We start from the raw sequence: 23,189 nt of genomic DNA, 5'->3' as shown, positions 1-23,189 counted from the left end.
ATGCCTCTAGCTTTCACCCTGACCACACCACACGATCCATTGTCTACAGCAAAGTTCTACAATACAACCGCATTTGCTCCAACCCCTCAGACAGAGACAAACACCTACAAGATCTCTATCAAGCATTCTTACAACTACAATACTCACCTGCGGAAGTGAAGAAACAGATTGAAAGAGCCAGAAGAGTTCCCAGAAGTCACCTACTACAGGACAGGCCTAAAAGAAAATAACAGAACACCACTAGCCGTCACCTTCAGCCCCCAACTAAAACCCCTCCAACGCATTATTAAGGATCTACAACCTATCCTGAAGGATGACCCAACACACTCACAAATCCTGGGAGACAGGCCAGTCCTTGCCTACAGACAGCCCCCCAACCTGAAGCAAATACTCACCACCAACCACATACCACGCAATAGAACCACTAACCCAGGAACCTATCCTTGCAACAAAGCCCATTGCCAACTGTGCCCACATATCTATTCAGGGGACACCATCACAGGGCCTAATAACATCAGCCACACTATCAGAGGCTCATTCACCTGCACATCCAACAATGCGTATATGCCATCATGTGCCAGCAATGCCCCTCTGCCATGTACATTGGTCAAACTGGACAGTCTCTATGTAAAAGAATAAATGGACACAAATCAGATGTCAAGAATTACAACATTCATAAACCAGTTGGAGAACACTTCAATCTCTCTGGTCACGCGATTACAGACATGAAAGTTGCGATATTACAACAAAAAAACTTCAAATCCAGACTCCAGCGAGAAACTTGAATTGGAATTCATTTGCAAATTGGATACAATTAACTTAGGCTTGAATAGAGACTGGGAGTGGCTAAGTCATTATGCAAGGTAACCTATTTCCCCTTGTTTTTTCCTAACCCCCCCGCCCCCCAGACATTCTTGTTAAACCCTGGATTTGTGCTGGAAATGGCCCACCTTGATTATCATACACATTGTAAGGAGAGTGGTCACTTTAGATAAGCTATTACCAGCAGGAGAGTAAAAAGAAAAGGAGTACTTGTGGCACCTTAGAGACTAACCAATTTATTTGAGCATGAGCTTTCGTGAGCTACAGCTCACTTCATTGGATGCATGAAGTGAGCTGTAGCTCACGAAAGCTCATGCTCAAATAAATTGGTTAGTCTCTAAGGTGCCACAAGTACTCCTTTTCTTTTTGCGAATACAGACTAACACAGCTGTTACTCTGAAACCAGCAGGAGAGTGGGTTTGTGTGTGGGGGGGGGGGGGGGCGGGGGAACGACCTAGATTTGTGCTGGAGACAGCCCAACTTGATTATCATACACATTGTAAGGAGAGTGATCACTTTAGATAAGCTATTGCCAGCAGGAGAGTGGGCTGGGGGGAGGTATTTTTTCATGCTTTGTGTGTAGAAGAGATCTTCTACACTTTCCACAGTATGCATCCGATGAAGTGAGCTGTAGCTCACGAAAGCTTATGCTCAAATAAATTGGTTAATCTCTAAGGTGCCACAAGTACTCCTTTTCTTTTTATAAATAAAAATGAAGTTATTACAAAACTGCAAATATGGATTAATGTTCATCCTTTAAGCTTGTGACCAGCTGAAGTAGAACACTCTGGGAACAGTCTGAAGCATGGAAATCTTGGTACAAAACTAGGCTCTGAAATCTCTAAGGCAGGGACTGTCACACTTTGTTTCTACAGCACAATGAGTCCCTGATCCTGACTGCAAGCCTCAAGGGACTACTGAAATACAAATCAGTACATTTGGCTGGGTGACTGAGGAGCACACAGAGGGTCAAAAAAATGACACTGAGGGCTGCAAATGGCCATCTTTATGAGCCATACTCTGAATTACTCATGCTACATGTAGTCTTATTTTCACTGAGGCAGGGGTAATGCTAACGTTTATTTCTTCTTGGCTAGAGGGAAAAGTCAGCATATCTCTGGTTCATTTTTAGCCCCATAGTTCACTTTTAAAGCCAAGGCTCCTGGTGAGGAAAGCAGACTCCAATACGTGCAGAATGCTGCTCACATATAGAAAACATCATGGCCACAGCACCCCATTCCCAACCCCACTGGTTCATTAATCTGTGCCAGGATTCAGGGGCAGCCTTTGGTTTTCAAGCCTTTCATGGATTTACTCCAGCTTCACTCGCGGACTTTGCCTTTCCTGCTCATTTAGCACATTCCTCTCCATTCCTCATCATCATCTGGCCACTGTTGGCATCAAGGTCTTCTCTGTCCTTCCTGCCACCTGGAAAAGGCTCATTTTAAATCTCAGGTGAAAATACATCTTTTCCCCCTTGTCTGCATCTCTAAAATAGCAGAAGGAGCAACCACTGAAATTGAGGTAGTTTGTATTTAAGACTCCATCCCACCCACTCGATCCAGGGGTGTCTCCCCTCCCTCTGGCCTTGGTGAAAAACCTGCAGAGAGGAACCAGCCAGAGACTCCAGCTGGTCAGAGCAGCTGCAGAGGCAGCCAAAACAGGGACCTTTGGACAATCAGATAACTTTCTACAGTTCTGACTGAACCACCTCTGCCCTGTGCTAATTGGGTGTTTGCTCCAACTTTCTCCCTGCCTCCTCAGTCTCTTTGCTTCAGCGTCACTCATCCCCTGCCCCGCCCCACACCCTCATTCTCCTTCTCCCCTTCAGTTTATCCCTCCTAACTAAACCTCACCACCCACCCCCCACAAAAAGTCACAGAACTAACATGACATCCGCTGCCATCGCACTGCTTTCTCAGTGTGTGTGATATCCCTTCCCTCACATGGCATGTCTTGTCTATTTCGACTGTGAGCTCCTTGGGGCAGGGACTGTCTACTACTGTGTGTCTGTACAGCACGTGGTCCAGTAGGGCCCATTCTTGGTTGGTCATCAGGCACTACTGAGATTAACAGGATGTTAAGATTTCCCCTGAAGCATTACTTGCAACTGCTTCGGAAGAATCATAAAAGCCATCTCTGGACAGAGAGATTTCAGCCCAAAAGGAAGATTTGCAAACACCAGTCTCAAGGCAGAGATCATTGTCACCATCGTGAAGCATGTGGATTGTAGATGAGTTGATTATGAAAAGAACAATTTGGAAGTCTTGTATTCACTGCCCTTTCACCTTCCTTCTCACCTCCAAGTGGATGGGCTGGTACAAGTATCCAAACCCTTCTTTGTGTTCCATTTTCTCTTTTTGAATGGGGATGGAAGACAATGACTTCATTTACATAATTTAATGAACTAGAGCTTGTTTTATCTGATTGACGGAGCAGCAATAAGACCTCAAAAGAATATTCACAATTGCATCCCAGAAACTATAAAAGAAAAATAGCTTGGCAGAACCCCTTGCTCCTCAAGGCTGGTCATTATCAAGCATTTGTCCAAATACAACAATTTAGATACAGCAAATTAAATCTGTCCCCTTGGAAAAATTCCTCCCTCATGGCATCATAGTAGTTGACATGCAAGGACTTTTCACAGGCCCTGAAAGTGATGTTAGAAGATAGGAATGTCCAGAGGCAGAGAACAATCAGGATGCGTTTGCAGATGTAAGAGTGGGTGGCACTGGTATATATTTCTGAAGCAAAACATTTAGCAGCTATTTCCAGACTTTTAGCTTGTTAACATTATTCTCTGAGGCAACTGTACCTATGGCTTTGCCATTCTACCTTAATGCAAACAAGGGATCTGGTTATTATTCTCCTTTATCACCACCCTGCCAGTTTCCAAGTGGAATCTGAAAGTCAGCGCTGTCTATCTGTTCAGCCTATTGTTTAGTACTTTCTGTACAAACCTTGAAAGCACGTTCTGTGGCCTTGCAGCCAAGAGGAGAATCAGGGGACCTGGCTTTGCCATTGACTTCTTGGGCAACATTGTGCAAGTCACTTGACTTCTTGAAATATCTCCCACCCCATATGAGAACTGTGGAAATATTAGGATACCTCAGAAAGGTGCTACAAGGTATTCTGGAAGGTGGTGTTGTAGACTATTCACTTGGCATAAGGGCTCATACTTGCTGTATAATCCGTGTGCGATTTTTTCTTTCCATTCCCCGCACAAGTTAAATTCCTCCTAATGTATTCTTGTCTCCTGCAAGTAAAATTCACTCCCAACATGCCCAGTCATTGCCAGCCATGCCCACAAGAAACCAGCAGCCTTCCTCTTGCCCAGCAGCAGTTTCCCTCCTGCTTGAAAGATGCGGCTCAGACAAGCTCCAGTTCCCACTGGGTAAAATGGTTGTCACCATTCACTTTGATCCCCCTGGATGTTTTTGATATCCATTTAAGTATCCAATCCCTTTTTGAATCCCAGCCTCCAATTCCTACAACCTAACACTCGCTAGCCGATTGTGGAAAGACTAGCATTTGGTCTTAACTCTTCCTCTGCAGAAGGGAAAGAACTTCCCAATTCAGCCATCTAGTAGCTTTTCTCTCTCCAACCCTTGCTACAATCACAGATATTTGAGAATATGGGCGGGGGGGCCGGGGGAGGACGTGAGAAGTATTCAGAATAATCTTCACATTATCTCAGTTTTAAGATATATTTAGACTGAAGTTTCAGAAGGGGACAGGCAAGAAGAGATTGTGCAGAATGAACATTCAGTGATCACTTAAATTCAGTGCACTTTACCATACAATGCTGTAAGAACTTGGGCAGCATTTGCTGAGCCAAACTGGCACCAGATACCTGTGAAGAGCACCCTGGGACTGCTCTGAGATAACCACAGCTGCACACAATCCTGTCTGGGTTACAAGGCACAGAGATGTTTAACCTAGATGATGCAATTCACAGCAACACAGAAAAATCAATTAAACCAGTTAATGATACACTAGCATAACTAAGCACAGACCAAAACACTTGTTAAATTCCCCCAAAATGCAGCCTTTTAGAAAGAGAAGCTAAGGAAAAGTAAAGGTTAATTATGGGGGTGGTGTGTGTGTTTTGTTTTAAAGAAAAACCCAAATACCCATGTTCTGCAGACATTAAGACATTAAAGACAAAGCCACTAAATAGACTTTATTAGTCTATTTAATGGATGCCCCAAAGTTTCTCCCTATAAATCCAATGTCACTGTGCCCAGATGTTGCTACCTTCAGAGTATTAGACTGTGACTTCATAACCATGAAGCTAGGAAAGGCTGTCCCAGTTTACATAGCATGTACCTCTGTCAATTTCTCACCACTGGGTCCTACGAACTATCTGGAGATTCTTGGTGTAAGCAAGGCCTGCAGGATTCCAGGAGGCTCTCACATTTCTAAGGGCTGGAAGGTATCAGGTTCAATGGATACTCATGGTAATAGTGAGCATCTTGAGATGGAATCTCATTGATAAGATAGGTTTCAGAGGAACAGCCGTGTTAGTCTGTATTCGCAAAAAGAAAAGGAGTACTTGTGGCACCTTAGAGACTAACCAATTTATTTGAGCATGAGCTTTCGTGAGCTACAGCTCACTTCATCAGATGTTTACCGTGGAAACTGCAGCAGACTTTATATACACACAGAAATCATGAAACAATACCTCCTCCCACCCCACTGTCCTGCTGGTAATAGCTTATCTAAAGTGATCAACAGGTGGGCCATTTCCAGCACAAATCCAGGTTTTCTCACCCTCCACCCCCCCACACAAATTCACTCTCCTGCAGGAGAGTGAATTTGTGTGGGGGGGTGGAGGGTGAGAAAACCTGGATTTGTGCTGGAAATGGCCCACCTGTTGATCACTTTAGATAAGCTATTACCAGCAGGACAGTGGGGTGGGAGGAGGTATTGTTTCATGATTTCTGTGTGTATATAAAGTCTGCTGCAGTTTCCACGGTAAACATCTGATGAAGTGAGCTGTAGCTCACGAAAGCTCATGCTCAAATAAATTGGTTAGTCTCTAAGGTGCCACAAGTACTCCTTTTCTTTTTATTGATAAGATAGACATCCTAGGCACCCTAAAATTGGGGGCCAATGTGCACAGCACACACAGCAAGAGTCAGTCCCCGTACTGAAGAGCCAAAGGCTTGGAGTGGAATCAGAGGCACAGAGAGATTAAGTAACTGACCCAAAGTCACACAGCAGGTAAGTGCCAGGGCTGGGAATGAAACACAATCTCTTGACTCCCAGTCCACTGGATCATTCTGCAGTTCTTCTTGATCAGCAGGTTGTTTAAAGGAGGACAACTCTATCGGAACTCAGATGAGGCACCATGCATATGCACATCTTGGAGCAAATGCGCTTCCCCTTAAGCAATACACTTCAGAGAAGGAATAAACCCTTCCCCTTCTGATCTAGCACTGCAGGGACATAGATCTGTTGGTTCTTGCAATTAATTAGAACGATTCTTCACTTCTTTCTAAAACCCCCCAAAACACAATTAAGAGCATCTTTAATGCATTCATTCCACGTGGCAGGAGGAACTGCTTTTAAGTGGCACTGTGATCCTGTGGATTGGACACTACACTGGGAGTGGAGAGACAAATTCTATTCCAGCTCAACAGCTGCCAATTCACTGCACAACCATAGAATCATAGAATATCAGGGTTGGAAGGGACCTCAGGAGGTCATCTAGTCCAACCCCCCTGCTCAGAGTAGGACCAATCCCCAATTTTTGCCCTGGATCCCTAAATGGCCCCCTCAAGGATTGAACTCAGAACCCTGGGTTTAGCAGGCCAATGCTCAAACCACTGAGAGATCCCTCCCCCTGAGTCACAGCTGTGGAGCCCCAGTCCTCTGCCAGCTGTGAAACATGTCCCTCTTTACAAGTGTTTTAAGACCTATGGTTGAAAAGCTCTGAAGAAAAACAGGAGCTCCTCTCCCACTTCCATTCAGATTGATGAGGAACTAGTGGTCAGTTTAGCAGATGGCTGAAGGTATGTCTACATTGAAAAGAAAAAAACCAAAGAGTGTCCTTAACTCATGTTAGCTAACCTGAGTTAAAAAGCAGTGAAGAAACAGCAACCTGGCTTTTCACTCAGGTTAGGTGCTTGAGTTCAACCCCGGGCTCCTTTATAGGCTTTAACTTGAGCAGTTAACATGCGGTGCCATGTCTTCACTGCTATTTTAACCCAAGACAGCAACCCGGGTTAGCTAACCCAAGTTATATTTGGGGGCGGGGGGCAGTGTTGACATACCCTCAAGAGCCATATCTCCTTGCCCTCCCTGTTCTCAAATGAAAAAAATTCTTCCTTGAAAGCAAAGAGCCCGGAGAGACCAACCAAAAGCAGTCTGGCCTATCTGAATCAGGCATTTCAGCAAGTACTTGCCAGGAGTTAATTTCTGAAATATTCGACACATACCAAAGAAAGCAATTCTGACACTCCCTACAGCTCAGGAAAGCTTATGCTCAAATAAATGTGTTAGTCTCTAAGGTGCCACAAGTACTCCTGTTCTTTTTGCGAATACAGACTAACACGGCTACTCCCCTGAAACATGTCTCAGGTAGGCACTCAACTAATTCTTTCCTCTCCTCCCCACTCCTTCCTCTGGAAAGGTAATGCAAGTAGCTTACGTTTTGCTGAAAGATCAGACGGACACCTGAAATGTAGGGCCAAGGCAGCCAGTTAACGCCCTACAGGGCTGCTGTGCTGTCTCATGAAAGAAGCTGGAAAGACAAGATAGACTCTAACACTGAAACCAGGAATGAGACAGACATGGCTAGTAGCTGATCTGGAATGTCTGACCTGTTCTCACACGGCCAAGCTGTGTGCAGAAAGATTCAATGATGATGTAGTAAGATGAGGCCCTGAAACATAAACCCTTGGTATCAGAGGCCCCGGTATGAGATCTAAGACCTGAGCTAAAGTAATAGTCAAGACTTTGCTAACATAAAAGCAAAGTTAAGCTGTGAGCCAGAGGCAGGCCCTGCTCACAGAAGCTGGCAAGGAAAAGGCTGATATTGCATAAAGATATGCAGCCGACTTATCACCGAACATGAGCAGAGCACCACACAGGTACCTTCTGACAACATTACTTACAGTCAAAGGTTAGGGGATTTTTTTTGTTTGTTTAAAGTTACCCCACTCACTTTATCCACACAGTCATTCAGGAACCCATTTCTTTCTAGGGTGAAGGACTAACTCTGACCAAGTACCACAGGAAAGGATCCCCAAATAATTCCTTTTCAGAGCTCAAGGTTCTCCCAAAGGGATTAAATTAGGGAATTCACAGCAAAGTAGACCAAGAATATCTTTCTCTGGATTTTTATTTAAACTGCAAGTTCCTGGGGCAGGGGTCTTTTCATTATAAGTTTGTGCTGTGATTAGTACAACAGGGTCCCAGTCTGTGACTGGGGCATCTAGACAACCACAACACAAATATTGCATCATTTCCCTACAACATATTCATAACAGGATGAGGTCTTTTCTGGATAAAGAGGGAAATGTCTTGGGACTTTTCATTTAGTAGAGTGGACTGGTCTGCTACTTCACATTTTCTGAGTGCTCTTATGGGCTCAGCAGCCCGCTCTCAAGTGTAGAGATAGATTAGATCGTCCACCAATCGAGAAAGTAGGCAGAAACTGGAAGTAAACAAGCCTTGCATTCCACCTGGTGCTCACTAAAAAAAAAAGCCCATCCTCCTCTATATCATGTGGGGTTTATATGGCAACTAAAATAGGGAGAAGCCAGGATGGAGCAATAATTGCCAGGGAAGACATGATCTGAAGTGAAAGGCACTAGAGATGGTTGTCTGGCAGAAGAGGCAAAATTGGGATTAAAGGAAGCTGAGACAGTTTTAAGAGTAATGGAAACCGAGGGAGCTGGAGGAGTACAGACAGTTAAGGCATGCACATGAAGTACTGATTGCAGGAGCCGGTTCTGAAAGCTGAGGCTGTTGGATGTAGAGCTGTGGGAATATGAGTTGACGGGTTGGTCCAGAAATGAGAGCAGCTGGAAAGAGCCTGCCCTGAGAAAGCTCTATGCAAGGCATTCAAGAGGTCAGAGATGAAAGCTCTGGGTCTGCCTGAGGCTCTGTGCCAAACTCACTTCAGTCTATCAGTCTGTTCCGCCTTTTTAATTGGGGCCTCCTTTTGCTGCACAGCCTGCCTGAGGTGGCCACAGATGTGCAGGGATGGTCTGCTGTAGCAGGGCACTGTTTAAGTAAAGCTATTCTGGAAGTCTCCAGAGTAATTCTGCAGAATGAAGCATTTACTTTAGTTTGAGTTTCAGCCATTTTGAGTGAGCTGTGGACACACTGTATTTAAAAGCTTCTGCTGCTGCAAACTCAAAGGTGAAGCCAGAAGAACAAGCTGGTGACAGCAGCTCTCGGGAGGGACCAAAAGAAGGCACCAAACCTCCAGCATTGGGACTTGCCAGCTGATGTCTATTACAACAAGGAGGAATTAGAGTCTGCTGTGGACTAGGTGCTACAGACAGCCAAATCATGCAGCTAAAAACAAACAAAAATTGAACAACCCTGTTCATTTCCTCAGAAGTGACTGTGCACCAGGGACTAAGTTACTGTAATAGGTGGCGTTCTCCAGTACCTGTGTTTCTAATGCCCTCTACCGAATTCGAAGCTCCAGCTGCTCTCGCTGAGATTCAATCCTCGTGCACGGTGCGCTTTTGCTCTTCACATTTACAATAAATTATATTCTCTCATTCCCCCTCCAACCCAGACATCCACTGGATTTTCTCCCAGCCACTTTTTTTTTTTGGGCTGCGGGCAGTGGGGGTGGGTAAGGAACCAATACCACCAACTTTTCCAGAATTTAACACTTCATTAAAAGAAATTAAGTACTTCCGCAAAGAAAGTTGTCCAAGAGTGGACTGAGGCAGCACTGTCTTTCCATGACTGCAGACTGCTCTCCACTGCCTACCTGGCTCAGAGCTTTCCCAACCTACAGATATGAAAACTGACCAGAGTTGTCAGTTTCCACAGCAGCTATCCAGAAACTTGTGATCCTTATCAGTTTCAGGGCTGCCAACATCAATTTCATTCTGCTACTGACAGCTTTCCCACTGCTCACAGCTTTGCCAATGAGGCTCTTCCCTGAGGAGGCCTCATCTCCCTTTCATCTAACCTAGACTATAGTTTCCACTACTTTCCTAGCATTTGAGAGAGATCAAGAACTGTAAGAAAGTAAATTGGCTGCAACTCAAACCTAATCGGATGCAAATTGTGCTTGCTGACAAGAACAAACATTTAGAGGAATGAGCCTAGGTGGCCTCTATCCTAACTACTGAGTAAGTTGCCCTATCTTTTGATACAATGGTTCAGTCAGTTAACTGTGGAATTCAGTCCCACAAAATACATTGCTAAAGAAGAACAGTAACGTCTGAAGTTAAAACAGCAAGAAAGGCTGGAAAGGATCTGAACCCACATATTTCAGAGTGTAAGCCAACCTCTAAACGAATGGAGGTTAGAAGAAGCTCTCTTTGTGAGGTGGGTTATTCCATCACTTCCAACTGCAGAGTTTCTTGCACATGTCTCTGAAGCAGCTGATTCTGCCCACTGAGGAAGACAAGATATCAGACTGCTCAGCTAATCTGGCATGCGTTGGGATTCTCTCAGAGCTCTTTTCCATGCAGGCTATCCAGAACACCTCGGCCAGTTTTGGGAAAACACTTTATCCAGTTCTCTGGAATCCAACAAATCAGTTCAGCCCCAGACTCATCACTGAGGTTTCTTTATTGGCATACAATCAAGCTACACTTCATCAGACTCAAGTTGGGGGAGGAGGGCAGGGGGTTTACAGGGCATACCACACATCCAATGTATATAATCACGAATCAATAATATTAAGTGTATCATGTACTTTATGATTGATCTAATTTATGATTAGTCTACTAATTTTTGTAACCAATCCCTGTACAGATTGAACTGTCCACGAGCTACAAAGTATGCTAGTGAGCAAAGCTGCAGCTGCAAGCTTGTCACTCAACTCTTTACTTTTTTTTTTTAATCTAACTGTATGTTATTTACAAGGCCACTTGCGACTTTATGCTTTGTCCATTGCTAACCTCGGTTGCGTTGCTTCTTTTTGCATTGTTTATGCAAGCCCTACAGCATGCCAACCTTCATGTTATGTTTCAGCCTTGGGAATAGCTTATTGAATCTATCAAAGTTCCTAAATACTTGGGTATCAGTAGCCCTTAGCACTCTTTAATTCAGACCTGGCCAGGAAGCTCCAAATGCTCCTCTCTGGTACAAACCTTGTAATAGGCATCCATTTCTGACACTTCCAGGAGAGGCTGTCAAGCACTCTACTAAGAGCTATTTCTTGAAGGCTATCCTGAGACTTTGTGCAGTAACAGGTAACTGCCATGAGCATGGAACATTAGTGCTCAGAGCTTTGCAATTGCCTTCTAGTCAGTTACAGGTGAATTTCAAGTTACTGCTCATCTCTGTTGCCCTCAATGGTCAGGGAGATACACCTCAACCTATGCCCGATATGGCAGTAGAGAACGACTGAGATCCTCTTGCTGTGTGGGTTGCTGGGTTAACTCTCTGGATTCCCTCCCCTTCATGGTACAACAGACCCTGAACTTGGGAAGTTTGGATGGTACCGACTTTATGTTTTGTTGACTGACTATTTTTAAAATCTGACCTATTCAAGCAGGATGGTGAGTGAGCAGTAGTTCTGGAAGTAGCAGTTTAGTGACATGATTTGGGGAGGGCTGCATATGTAACTTGGGGGGTGTTAAATTGTAATTTGTTGCCATGGCAGTAGAGTGGTTAGGTATGGGGGAAGGGGACGGACTTTGGGGAAAGTACTGGTTTTAGTTGGGGCTGGTGTCTACTGGCAGTTGGTCGGTTAAGGACTGTATCTCTGTCTTTGTGAAAAGCTAGAAAGAAAATAAAATTCCAAAACAAGCATTGAACAACAGTTTGATCTTCAACCTCCTTTGTGCAACCACTATTTTTTTTCTTTGGGAGGGGATGGGGAGGGGTGTACTTTCCCATGGCCAATTTATATGAATGTAATCTAAGACTGGGCGTTCTAGAGGGATAAGAAATAAGCTTTGAAAAGATTTAATTGTTTGGCAGCTCAGTGCAGCCCAGCCTGGACTTCTGGCTACAGCAGTGATTTGTCAGGGTGCAGAGTGGGCCAGCAGTGAAGAAGAATTCAGAATGGTACGCAGAACAAAACAGAGATCATACCCTTTACATTCCCCTCAAGGAGTCAGCTGAGACAATCAGAGTATTCAAAGAATTCACCACTTGTTCACATAAATTAAACATGGGCCACTACCATGGTGAAGAGCTGGATTAGAGCTACAGTCAAAATAGTTTTTCATCCTAGTTTAGAAGCATTTCACTGAGCCGGTAAGAGTCACTTAGGAAGAGTGAGCTCCAAGTCTGCTTGTGCACATAAACAGGTCTGCATGGGGCTCAAGAAAGTCAGTGGGACTCAAATAATAAAATGAATGCACGTATTTACTTGGAATTTCACTAGGCTCATTCATAGTAGGCAAGATGTTTTCAGAGACTTAAATCTTCCCTTTGGGAGACGATATTCCCAGCACAGAAGCAGCTGTCACTAGCTAACTTTTCCTGTAAGTTAGGGATCCAGAGACCACAAGAGAATTTCAGATGTTACAGGATTATAGAAAATGGTCACAAGTAGAAGGTAAGCAGAAAAGCCATTTACCCCATTTGGGCCGTATTTCAGGTCCTCAAGACACTGCTCTTTCCTGCAGTAGCATACATCACAGCACCTACACCACATAGGAGGATAAAATTCCTTATGCCAACTGAGGTGTCTGTAAAATCAGTTTTTAGAATTAACAAAGAACCGCAAACCCAGGTCTTAGGAGGCAAGTGAGAAGGGAACTAACTGTTTATTCTTGTTTCCAGCTGTAATCTTACCTGTCTTCTTTAAGGAGTTTAAGAAGTCACAGAGATCTGGAAGAAAGAGCATGGAATTAGCAGCCCAAGGGCCCTAAATTATAATCCTGGCTCTGCAATTATCCAAGTAGGCCCAGACAAGATACTTCACCTTTGTTTTAGCTTCTTTAACTGTAAAATGGGGAAAACACCTACCTACTGCCTCACAGCAGTGAGGCAAAGTTTAGCTACTTAATATTAAGGTGATTTTTTTTTTAAAAAGTGAACCACACACAGTTTAAGCGTAGAAGTTTCTGGTGATCAGGGAATAACGTACAGATTATCAAGGGGTGCGAAGTTCAGTTTAAGATTGGATGGCATAAGGAATACATAACGTGCAATATCCTCGATTGGGGGTAAAAGGTTAACGGGTCAAAGTACAGACATTGAGATATGAGGGTATGTTCAGGTGTGGAATATAATGAGTGGATACAATGAGGAGGATGGATTGACCCTCATCTGGTGAGATTTTACGTTCAGTGAGTTTATGGTTCCAATTCATATGGTCCAACGGACAAAGTCTCTCCAGTCCCTTTCTCGTAGTCGATGCACAATGTCGCTCCGGCTCACGCCTCCTGGTACTGTCGGTGATGTGCTCAGTGTAGATGTTCCTGGACCATTGGATGGTGTCTGAGACCATGAGGCACCGCATGAGCGGGGCATAGCATCGACCAATCCCACAGGTCCACAGCACACGCTCATTGCGGGGATCCCAGGTGCCCAGGGCTCTGACAATCAGGGCACCCATCTGCACCTCATAGCCCTTTGCTCTCAGGGTGTCGGCCAGGGGAGCGTTCTTTTCCAGCTCCGTGAAAGGCCGGGGTCCTGTTCTCAAAGGAGACCATGATCTACACCGTGCTTTGAACAGAAGGCTAACTGGTAGACTCAAACAGTTGTAATTTTTAGGACAATTCAGTTCACCTTTAGGGGTAGGAAAGATCATTTAATCTCTATCCATTTTGTTAGATAGCATTTGCATAAATGCAGACAGAACTGCTACTGTCTTTGGATCCAAAGAAGATCTCCCCCGCAATGAAGCCATCCTCCAACAGATGATATATAGTCAACACTTATCTGGCCCCCATTACTATAGTTTCAGACTGCATTACAATCCTTAGGATATGTCTACACTACAAGCGCTATAGTGGCACACCTGCAGCTACACCACTGTAGCGTAGATACTTGCTACAGCAACAGAAAAGTTTCCCCATCACTGTATAGTCAATCCACCCCCTCAGGAGGCGGTAGCTAGGTCGATGGGAGAATTATTCCTTCAGCCTGTGTCTACACTAGGGTTTAGGGCAGCTTAACTAAATCTTTTTCACTCTCTTGAGTGATGTAGCTAGGTTGACCTAAGTGTTAAGTGTAGACCAGGCCTTGATGTATAATCGTCACCACACATCTATAGGGTAGAGAAGTACTATTATCCCATTTGACAGATGGGGAACTGAGACCCAAGAGGTTTAAGTGACTTGCCTAAAGTCACACAGGAAGTCTGTGAAAGAACAAGGAATTGAACCCAGGTCTCCTGAATCCCAGGCTGCAGCCCTCACTATTGGACCACCCTTCCTCAATAACGATAGCCCAAATACAATGGAACAAGGAATAAACATGAGAGAGAGAAGGATACAAGATATTAATCTTTGGCGGTCAAGCTCAATGCTTCTTCAGACTGGTCTTCACTGGAAGTTTAATCATACTTAAAGAATCAAGTTACATGGTGATGCTGTCCCCAGCTGCTGGTGACCAAGCTGTGATCACCACTGTAGCTCATTTGTTGACCTATGACCCATGTGGTCCCATGGCTAGCTGATATGGAAACCATGACTCGGTCTGCCCTACGCAGGTCAGCATTGTATGAACTAACCCAATTGTTAAGTCATTTCAAAACACAGATAAATATATTCCCTAGGGAAGACAGAGCCTTAGCTGTTGCACAACACTTAGCTACCATGGTGATAAAGTGTTTTAGAAGATAGATACAGATTAACATAGTTGATTTTTCTGGTCATCCATTGCAGGGAAGCATCCACAACCTGGGGAAAAGGCAGACAGACTGACATTCTCTCCCCACCCCTACCTGACATACCAAAGCAAGTGATTTCTTGCTTCGCATTTGTATTTGCATTTGTCCCTGTATAGATGCCGTCCAGGTTTCCTTTCTAATAAAACTCATGGTATAAACATATCCAATGAAATCAGGAAGAGTAATACTTCTATTACCTGCCACTGGCATACACTTCTTCCTGCCTGCTCAGGCAGGGAACTGGCCGCGTGTACCCAGAATGAAAGGGGGAGCACACATGCCAGACAACAATGAAGAGGACAAGACTGCTGAACATTTTCTACAGTTTTCAAGCACACAGCAATTGTATTTGAAAACTACTTTAATAAGGGTGGTTTGTGCCACTCTAGCTGATAATCGGACCCTGAAATAGCAATTAAATATTAACTTGGGACATTTAGGCTACCAGAAATCACCTGAAAGAAAAACAAGATCAAAAGGTACTAAGGGGATGATTTATATATATATATATATATAATTACACAGATTTTACTCTAGCTGCATCTAAATCCTCAGCACAAAGCTCTGTCTTTTCAGGGAAGATTAACATATTTAACACTACTAAACTCTATGTAATCTGCAATCATAGAAATAGTAATTCAATCAAGGCTAGCACCAGTTAAATTTTACCCATTGCTAGCCTAAGAAGTGTCTTTATACCACAGTCAAAAAATGCAAGGTTCAAACAGAGCTCTTTCGGGCCAGAGAAGGAACAAGCCGCAGGCTGGTAAGGAATCCACAGCAAGTATCGCTAATCTAGTTTGGAAATAAAAATGTACTTCAGCTGAGAACCACCAACTCGCAGTAAATCCTGAAAGAAGCTGCAAGTGATTTTAGGTCATCCAGCCAACACACCCCCACGGACTGATCAGCACTGGCAGAAGACTGCAGCAGTCTGTCAGTTTTCCTTCTCCAGCATGGAGAGCTCTCAAGGTATTGATTCAACTAAAGCATGAATGGCAGGCAATATAAGTAACTGAGGAGACACCAGCTGAGGAGACAGCCGAAGTGGGGAGAAGGTGGAAGTTTATAATCTAAAAATAATAAATAAATAAATAAATAATAATAAACCAATCAGCATGTTAGTACAGCAAGAGAACCTGCAGCAGATAATAAGGAACAGCATAATCAGGAAGAATCACTGCAGTCCAAGTAAATATGCCTAGCAAGAAGGCTGCTGTAATATGGCTTAATACAATAGATGTGATCTGCATCTTTTACTGTTAACTTGGTTTTCTGTGTCTTATTTAAAACTGACATCTCCACAAACATATCCAGTTTCACATGGCAAGATATTATCCTTGATCACATTACTACATCGCCTGTGCAAGGTATTAAAAACTTTAACCAACTCCAATTAAGAATAATGGAACAGCAACACATACATTTATTGAAAAGACTGAATGCAGCCAACACAAGAGGCCTGATCTTAGCCCTGGCATGCATCTCCCTCCAGCTAATCAGCAGCAGAGCCCACTATAACATTTCACTTGCCATTCTGAAGTGACTGAAAGAAAACAATGCAAAAGCAGCATTCTGTTCTCCTCTCAGCAGCAGTAGGATACCTTTAATTATGGCCTTCCAACAAGGCAGACAACGATTTAGCGAAACAGGAAGTGAAAAAGATATTCCAGCTGCAGTGTTTTTTAAACAGATGCTGGATTTGCAAATGCTGCTATTCTACAAGGGTTCGTTTGTTTCTAGATTTCTCTGCATCCTCCTCGTTCACCAACCCTGAAAGGACAAGGGGAATGAGCTAAAAGGTGGCAAAATCCAATATTAAAATTCACAGCACTAAGGCTACTAAAAAAAATAATTCATACACAAATTACCTCAAGATGGCGTGGAGCTGTCTAAACCTCACTTTGACAGCATGGAAAAAGTAGTGATTTTTCCAATGTACATGAGGACCTTGTTTAATCATGTACGTCAGAAGTGTGGGTTCGTTGGTAGCATTCCGCTACATTGTACCCATGATCATCTCCTCTCCTCCCTACCCCCAAAATATACATCTGGTATTATCAATGGGAATCATGTAAACCTTTCTGGTACAAATATGATTAGCTCAAGCACAAAAATGAACAGGATTGGAAGATTTAGACACTAGATGGTCTGCAATATGTTGGATAGAACTGAAATATGTGAGAAATTTATTTGTCAACTAAGGAAACTACCTACCAAGATGTATTAAGCAGTACTAGAAGCTAAAATTCTTCCTTTGAGACCCATATTAAAAGGCTTCCTCCTAACTAAATATCAGCAACACAATAAAACAGGCGGCAGCAGCATCCCAGGGGTGTGTAGCAAGCACTTTAAACTCATTTTATCAATATTTACTTGGTATGAACAGTGTCTTTACACACGACCCTCTCCTGAAATTCTCATAAAATGGCTGTCCAGGCAGCACCTCACTTTCTGTATGACGCTACTTACCCAAAAAGATATACAAGTTGGGCATACAGTAACATGGAAAGGAGCTCTCTCCCAACAAAGGAAAGAGGCACAGAACTGCCCGTGTATATGACTTGATTTGCCAACAGCAGTCTCCCACCTCCAAGACAGTTTAAAGTAGACTGAAGCGACACCAAAATGTAAGTCATTCCAGAGAAGGTAGAAGGGATCCTTTATGGATTAGCATCCCTTTCCAGGCAGATTTCAAAACACATTAGTGCTGGCTGTGGCAGCAGATACCAATTCCACCCCACCCAGGGACAGAAGAGACTAAATATTTTTGCTCAACCCTCATCAAAGTGTCTCATTATAGTACATCTTATAAATGCAGACAACATTATTTCAATAAAGCAATCCACTCCCGAGGAATGAAATCAGGGTTTTGTACTGCACTGGTGAGATAGCAAGGGCCTTTTGCTGAGGAGGAAGCGGGCATTCAGATTTCTTCCATCAAAGAGGGAGAGGGTATTCTCATTTGCTACATTAAATATGTAAGGTGTTCAAAACACTTTGATAGAATGTAATTCACAGTTTCCTAAAAAAAAAAATCCACTATTTAGTAGAATTACCAGTCTCGGTTTCCACCCTCCCCAGGAAACCAACCAAACCCAGATCATATGAAATCAGCAGCTGCTTCTACCACAACTGCACTATTTGAAATCTCTTCCCCCCCATTACCAAATAGACAGTGATTAAAATTCATTCAGAGAAATACTGGCCACTTTCATTTCCCCCTCTTGCCCCCACTGGAGCAAACACCAGTTGGTTCTTCTGGGGGGGGGGGGCTGAATTTACGACATTATACAGGTAAAGATCACAGTCAAGCATCCCCCAGCCGCAACCGGAGAGAGCAACACCATTTCCGCGGGGAGGGGGGAACCGATGCCCGGAAGGTGGCGGCAGAGGGCGGCTTCCCGAAGCAGGTTCCCAGCCCGTCGCTCTCCGCACAAGACGACACTCGCCCCGGCGGTGGGGGGCGGGGACCCTTCCCCATCGGGCGGGGCCCGGCTGCGGCCCCCACCAAACCCCACAGCGGGCGGGCTGCATCAGCCGGTGGGGCGAGGGGCTGCGGCTCCCGGGCAGGGGCAGCTCAGCTCCGCCCCGCCCCGCCGGGGGCGAGGACAGAGCCCGGGGGGCCGGGCGGGGGCTCCAAGGCCGGGCGGAGCGAGAGGCCGGGGCCCGTGGGAGGCTCAGCGGGGTCCCGATGGGGCCGGGTTTCCTGCTCCGGGGTGGGGGAGGGGGCCGAGCCCCGCTCAGCCGTTGGGCGTGAAGGGGGGGGGGGGGTCGTCACAGGGGTCTCGGTCGCGGCCGGGGCCGGGTCACTCACCGCTCTGCTCGCCCAGGAAAACCAGCTTGAATTTCCGCAGCGGGTTGCCGAAGTCGCCGCCCGCCGACATGATGGAGCCGCCGCCGCCGCCCCGCGCTGGCTCCGCTCCCCGCGGCGGGACTCGCGCTCTCGGCGGCCGGCAGCGAGGGAGGGAGGGAGGGAGGCTGGAGCCGGGCAGGGGCCCCGGGGCTGCTGGCAGCGGCGGACAGTCCCCGCCTCCCGCAACTCCGGTTACCAAGGCAGAGAGCGCGGCGCAACCGCTCGCAACGCGCAGCGCAACCGACCCCGCGGCTCTCGCGTCGGGACTCGGCGCGCGCCGCGCCCGCCCCGCCCACACAGGGGCGGGCGCGCGCCCGCCCGAACGCGCCGCCCAATCAGGGGGCCGGGCGCGGCGCGCGTCGGGGGCCATGCGGAGTGTGGCCGCGCGGGCAGAGGGCGGGGCCGGAGGGAAGAGGGGCGGGGCGGAGAGGCCTGGGGCCGCAGGCGGGGCGGAGCGCTGGACGGTCTGGGGGCAGCCAGCTCCCTCCTGCCCTTCGGCGGGGCGTTAACCCTGAAACCTAACGAGGGCAGACCCCAGTTAAGGCTGTTAAGGAATTCACTGCTGACCAACTCAGCTGCTGCTGCCGGCTGCAGCGGTTGTTCCTGGGCAGGGATGTGGGAGCTGGGCAGCTGGCTGCTGTCAAAGCTTCCTGGGTTGGGGAGCTCTGCTCCCAAAAATCTTTTGAGTCCTCTGGTGCTACGCCTTGAGAAGGAAGAGCTGTATCTTCCCCATCACTAATAAGGGGTAGAGAGAGCAGTAGAGAGAGGCACATTTTTCTGACAAGTAGGTTATTTGTTAATAGTGAATTTAGAGCCATAGAGTTTAAGGCCAGAAAGGCACAGCAGAGCGTCAGGTCTGACCTCCTATACATCACAGGCTACCAGCCAGCACCTGCACACTAAACCCATCAACTGAAATGAAACCAAAGTATTACAGCCCACAGGAGACTAGAGTGTCATGTGCTACAGGGAGAGACTAGGAAGGATGGAGATGCACCCGAGCCTGAAGCTCCCACAGTAAATTTGACATGAATTTGCCTGGTCATATCAACTTGTAATTTTTCTACACCATTTACAACACAGCCAGCCAAAGACATGCAGCTGTTACCAACCTTGTAACTTTTAGCCCATGGGACATGGGAGACACAAGCTTCATTCCCCTCGCTGCCTGATATGAAGAAGAGATTTGAATTTGAGTCGCTCATATTTGCAGGAAAGTGTCCTAGGCACTGGGATATAGACTATTCTGGGGTGGGTTTTCCTTAGGGTGTGTGTACACGGAAAACATTGCAGAGCTGGCCCATGCCAACATAGACACTCATGGACATACAACAACATGGCAGGTTTCAGAGCAGCAGCCGTGTGAGTCTGTCTCCGCAAAAAGAACAGGAGGACTTGTGGCACCTCAGAGACGAACCCGTTTATTTGAGCATGAGCTTTCGTGAGCTACAGCTCACTTCATCATGAGGGTTCTCCCATTCCTGCAGTTAATCCACCTCCCTAAGAGGCAATAGCTAGGTCAATGGAAAAATTCTTCTGTCAACCTAGCACTGTCTACACCAGGGTTAGGTCAGCATGGATTAGGTCAGACCTCACTCTCTCTGTGCAGCATCTCTCAGGCATGTGGATTTTTCACACCCTGAGAGACGTCACTATCCCAATGTAAGTTTTCAGTGTAGACCAGTCCTTAGTCTCTCCTGTTGAAGCTGTTTCGCTCTGTATAAATAATTTGATAGTCATTAGAGCAGGATATGAATTTGAGTCTCCCACCTCCCAGATGAATGCCCTTGCCACCAATCTATAGGGTAATTCTCACTCTCTCTCTCTGGCCCAATGACGAGTCAAGTAGTTTATATAAAAATGGCATGGAACAGCTTTAACAGGAGAGAATGTGAGACCACTAGTCTAGGCATTAGGGCACACTCCTGCAATGTGGAAAAGCCAAGTTCAAATCCCTCCTCCAGCTGTGACAATACCCAGGTTTGTGAGGCACCTTACTGCTACCTCCCCTTAGTGTGAAACAGCCTTGTTTCTGCCTGCTGTAGTTCAGCTCCCTGAAACCATCAGCCTCTGGCCACACAAGCGCTGCCTTCCAGGTCTCTTCAGACCTCACTCTCTCTGTGCAGGCTAGTGATAGATATACACCAGCCCGCTTGAAGTGGTCCGCTGTGTCTAGCCACTGGACACTCACAGAATTCTCCAGGTTTGTGGTATCTAAAGGAACAGTTTAAACCCAGGTTGGCTGGTACAGCCCAGGATCAGGTCCTTTATAACATCGCAGCACTGAGATACATCTATAGTGAAAATCAAGTTTAGTACAAAAGGCTAAGATCTAAGAAATAGTGAGCAAGGATAAGAAGTGGGAACAGAAATGGTTACAAATAAAACAAAAGTAGAACACCCTTCTTATAGTCTAAACAAGCAGTTTCTCACCTAAAGCAATCTCCCAGCATCACCAGCCAGCACTGGTTGGGATTTCTTTTTCATGAATGCAAAAAGCCTTAAACTGGCGTCAGAAGCTTTCTTTGGGTCACTTTTATCTCCTTTATTTCCCAGCTCAACCTTTCTTCCCTGACACAACTGGCGGCTCTAACCATTGGGATATTTTACTCACTGAGATCCAATCTAGTGAGTAAATACCACCAGTGTCCCTTCAACCTACCAAAAGCACATTCAACAGTCATTCTGCACCTGCTGAAGCTTTCATTGGTACTGTCAAGGTAGCCAATGTACGGCTTCATGAACTGGGGAGCAAAGGATACTCTGGGTCCCCCAGAATCACTTGGCATTTCTACATTGCCAATGGTAATCCACTGGTCGGGAAAGAATGTTCCTACTTGCATCTTTCTGAGCAGTCCTGGGTTCTTAAAGATGTGAGTATCATGCGCCTTCCCGGACCAGCCCACACTGATGTCAATGAAGTATCCCTGTTGATCCACCATAGAAAAGTAGCTTTTTCTGTTGATGTACTTTGTGGCAAGGTGCCCTAGTATCAGAACAGGTATATACATGCTGCCAAAATAGGGATATGCAACAGGGCCCCATTGCTGCAAATCCATCCACTATGTCCTACACATTGCAGAGAATCAGCAGGTGACAATTAATGTCCTGGCACAAGTGGATGACAACAGCCAACACTGTGGATTTCCCAACTCCAAAATGATTTCTCACTAACCAGTAGCAATCTGGTGTTGCAAGGTTCCAGAGTGCGATTGCCATTTGTTTCTGTCAATGCAGCTCTCATTCTGGTGTCCCTGTCGTGAAGTATTGGGGTGAGCAAGCGTGGCACACATACCCAGGAATGTGGCCTTTTGCATCCAAAAGTTCTGTAGCCACTGCTTGTTGTCCCACACCTGCATTACGATGCGATCCCACCTGTCAGTGCTTGTTTGTCAGGCCCAGATGTGGCACTCCTCCACCATCTGCAGCTGCTCAGGGAATGTCACCAACAACCTGGAATAGCTTTTCGCTGTATCCCTCAGCAAACTGTCCTCCAAGAAATCATCATGACCCCCATTACTGCAATACTTCCTGTGGATCTGCAAATACAGAAGAATTGTGAGTCCTGTATTTGCAACATTAGTCACAATAGCACGGAGCTCTGCAGGCTCCGTGCTTCTGTCAGGAATGGCGGACACTGAAAAGTGCCACACAGGTTTGTGGGATTTTTAAAAAGAGGTATGAAATGATGGGATACGGATGGCATTATGGGATGGAGAAAGGTGCATGCTGGGAACTTGACCCTTAGATCTCACAGATCCCTGGGAGAGCCATTTCTATTCCACAACACATTGCAAAAATTTCCCAAAAGGCCTTGCACCAGATGGTAGCATATGGCACACTGGGATACCTACCCATGGCGCACCGCAATTTGCATCAGCACAAGCACTCCTGGTGACCACGTGCAGCCCCGATGCAAGCAGTCAAGTATGTGTGTGCCTGGTCGATACACAAGCTTTGGCAGCTGTATGGCAATGTAATTTGCATCAATCAAAGTTTGTAGTGCCGTCGTGGCCTCAGTGACTCAGTGTGAGAGCTTGGTGGATTAGGATCCAGGAGTTCCTGGCTCCCACTCCTGTGCTTCGAACACACTTTTTTTCTCTGACAATGACTAAGCCAAATGATCCCCCTCCCCCTTTATGCTACAAGGGAACCCCAGCTCTTCAAGCCTCCTCTTTCTCTTGCACCCAAAAAGCTGCAGCAGCAATTTCACACTCCTATCTGCCTATTGGAGGCTCGCTGACATTCGTTGTCTCTCATCCCGCTGATGATGAAAGCACTGGCAACGTGTCTCCATGAGCCATTTAACAAACTGAGTCATGAATGATTTAAATCTCTCACATTGTCACAGCTTGGCAGCCCCCCTTCCGCCTCCCCCCCCCCACAGGAAACCTAAAGAAAAAGGTACAGCCTATCAAAACTCCTGCTGTTAAAAACAAATTCCCGATGGCACTCAAACCGAGCAGTGGGTATACTTTTTTCTCCTGAAAGGTGTTCATTTGTATTGTACTC

The 23,189-nt window shown here is 45.8% G+C and overlaps 1 protein-coding gene across 3 annotated transcripts in view; it reads right to left on the bottom strand.

Annotated features, from left to right (window-relative positions):
- Positions 1 to 18,968, bottom strand: part of RAB6A (RAB6A, member RAS oncogene family) — a 99,410-nt gene extending 80,442 nt beyond the window's left edge. Inside the window, exon 1 of one of the 3 annotated variants that reach the window (XR_012157631.2) lies at positions 18,639 to 18,968. Coding sequence is in view for 2 of the 3 variants with exons in the window: in XM_073334607.2 (XP_073190708.1) it covers positions 18,639 to 18,708 (70 nt within the window). In the remaining variant the exon portion in view is untranslated. The remainder of the gene's footprint in view (positions 1 to 18,638) is intronic. The other 2 variants (XM_073334607.2, XM_073334597.2) reach the window with 2 other exon arrangements.
- Between the last annotated feature and the right edge of the window lie 4,221 nt (positions 18,969 to 23,189).

The sequence above is a fragment of the Lepidochelys kempii genome, chromosome 1 (genome assembly GCF_965140285.1).
Source record: "Lepidochelys kempii isolate rLepKem1 chromosome 1, rLepKem1.hap1, whole genome shotgun sequence".
In the NCBI taxonomy this organism is placed as follows: Eukaryota; Metazoa; Chordata; order Testudines; family Cheloniidae; genus Lepidochelys; species Lepidochelys kempii.
Note: the sequence above shows the minus strand (reverse complement) of the source record. Positions and strands in the feature narration are given on the sequence as shown.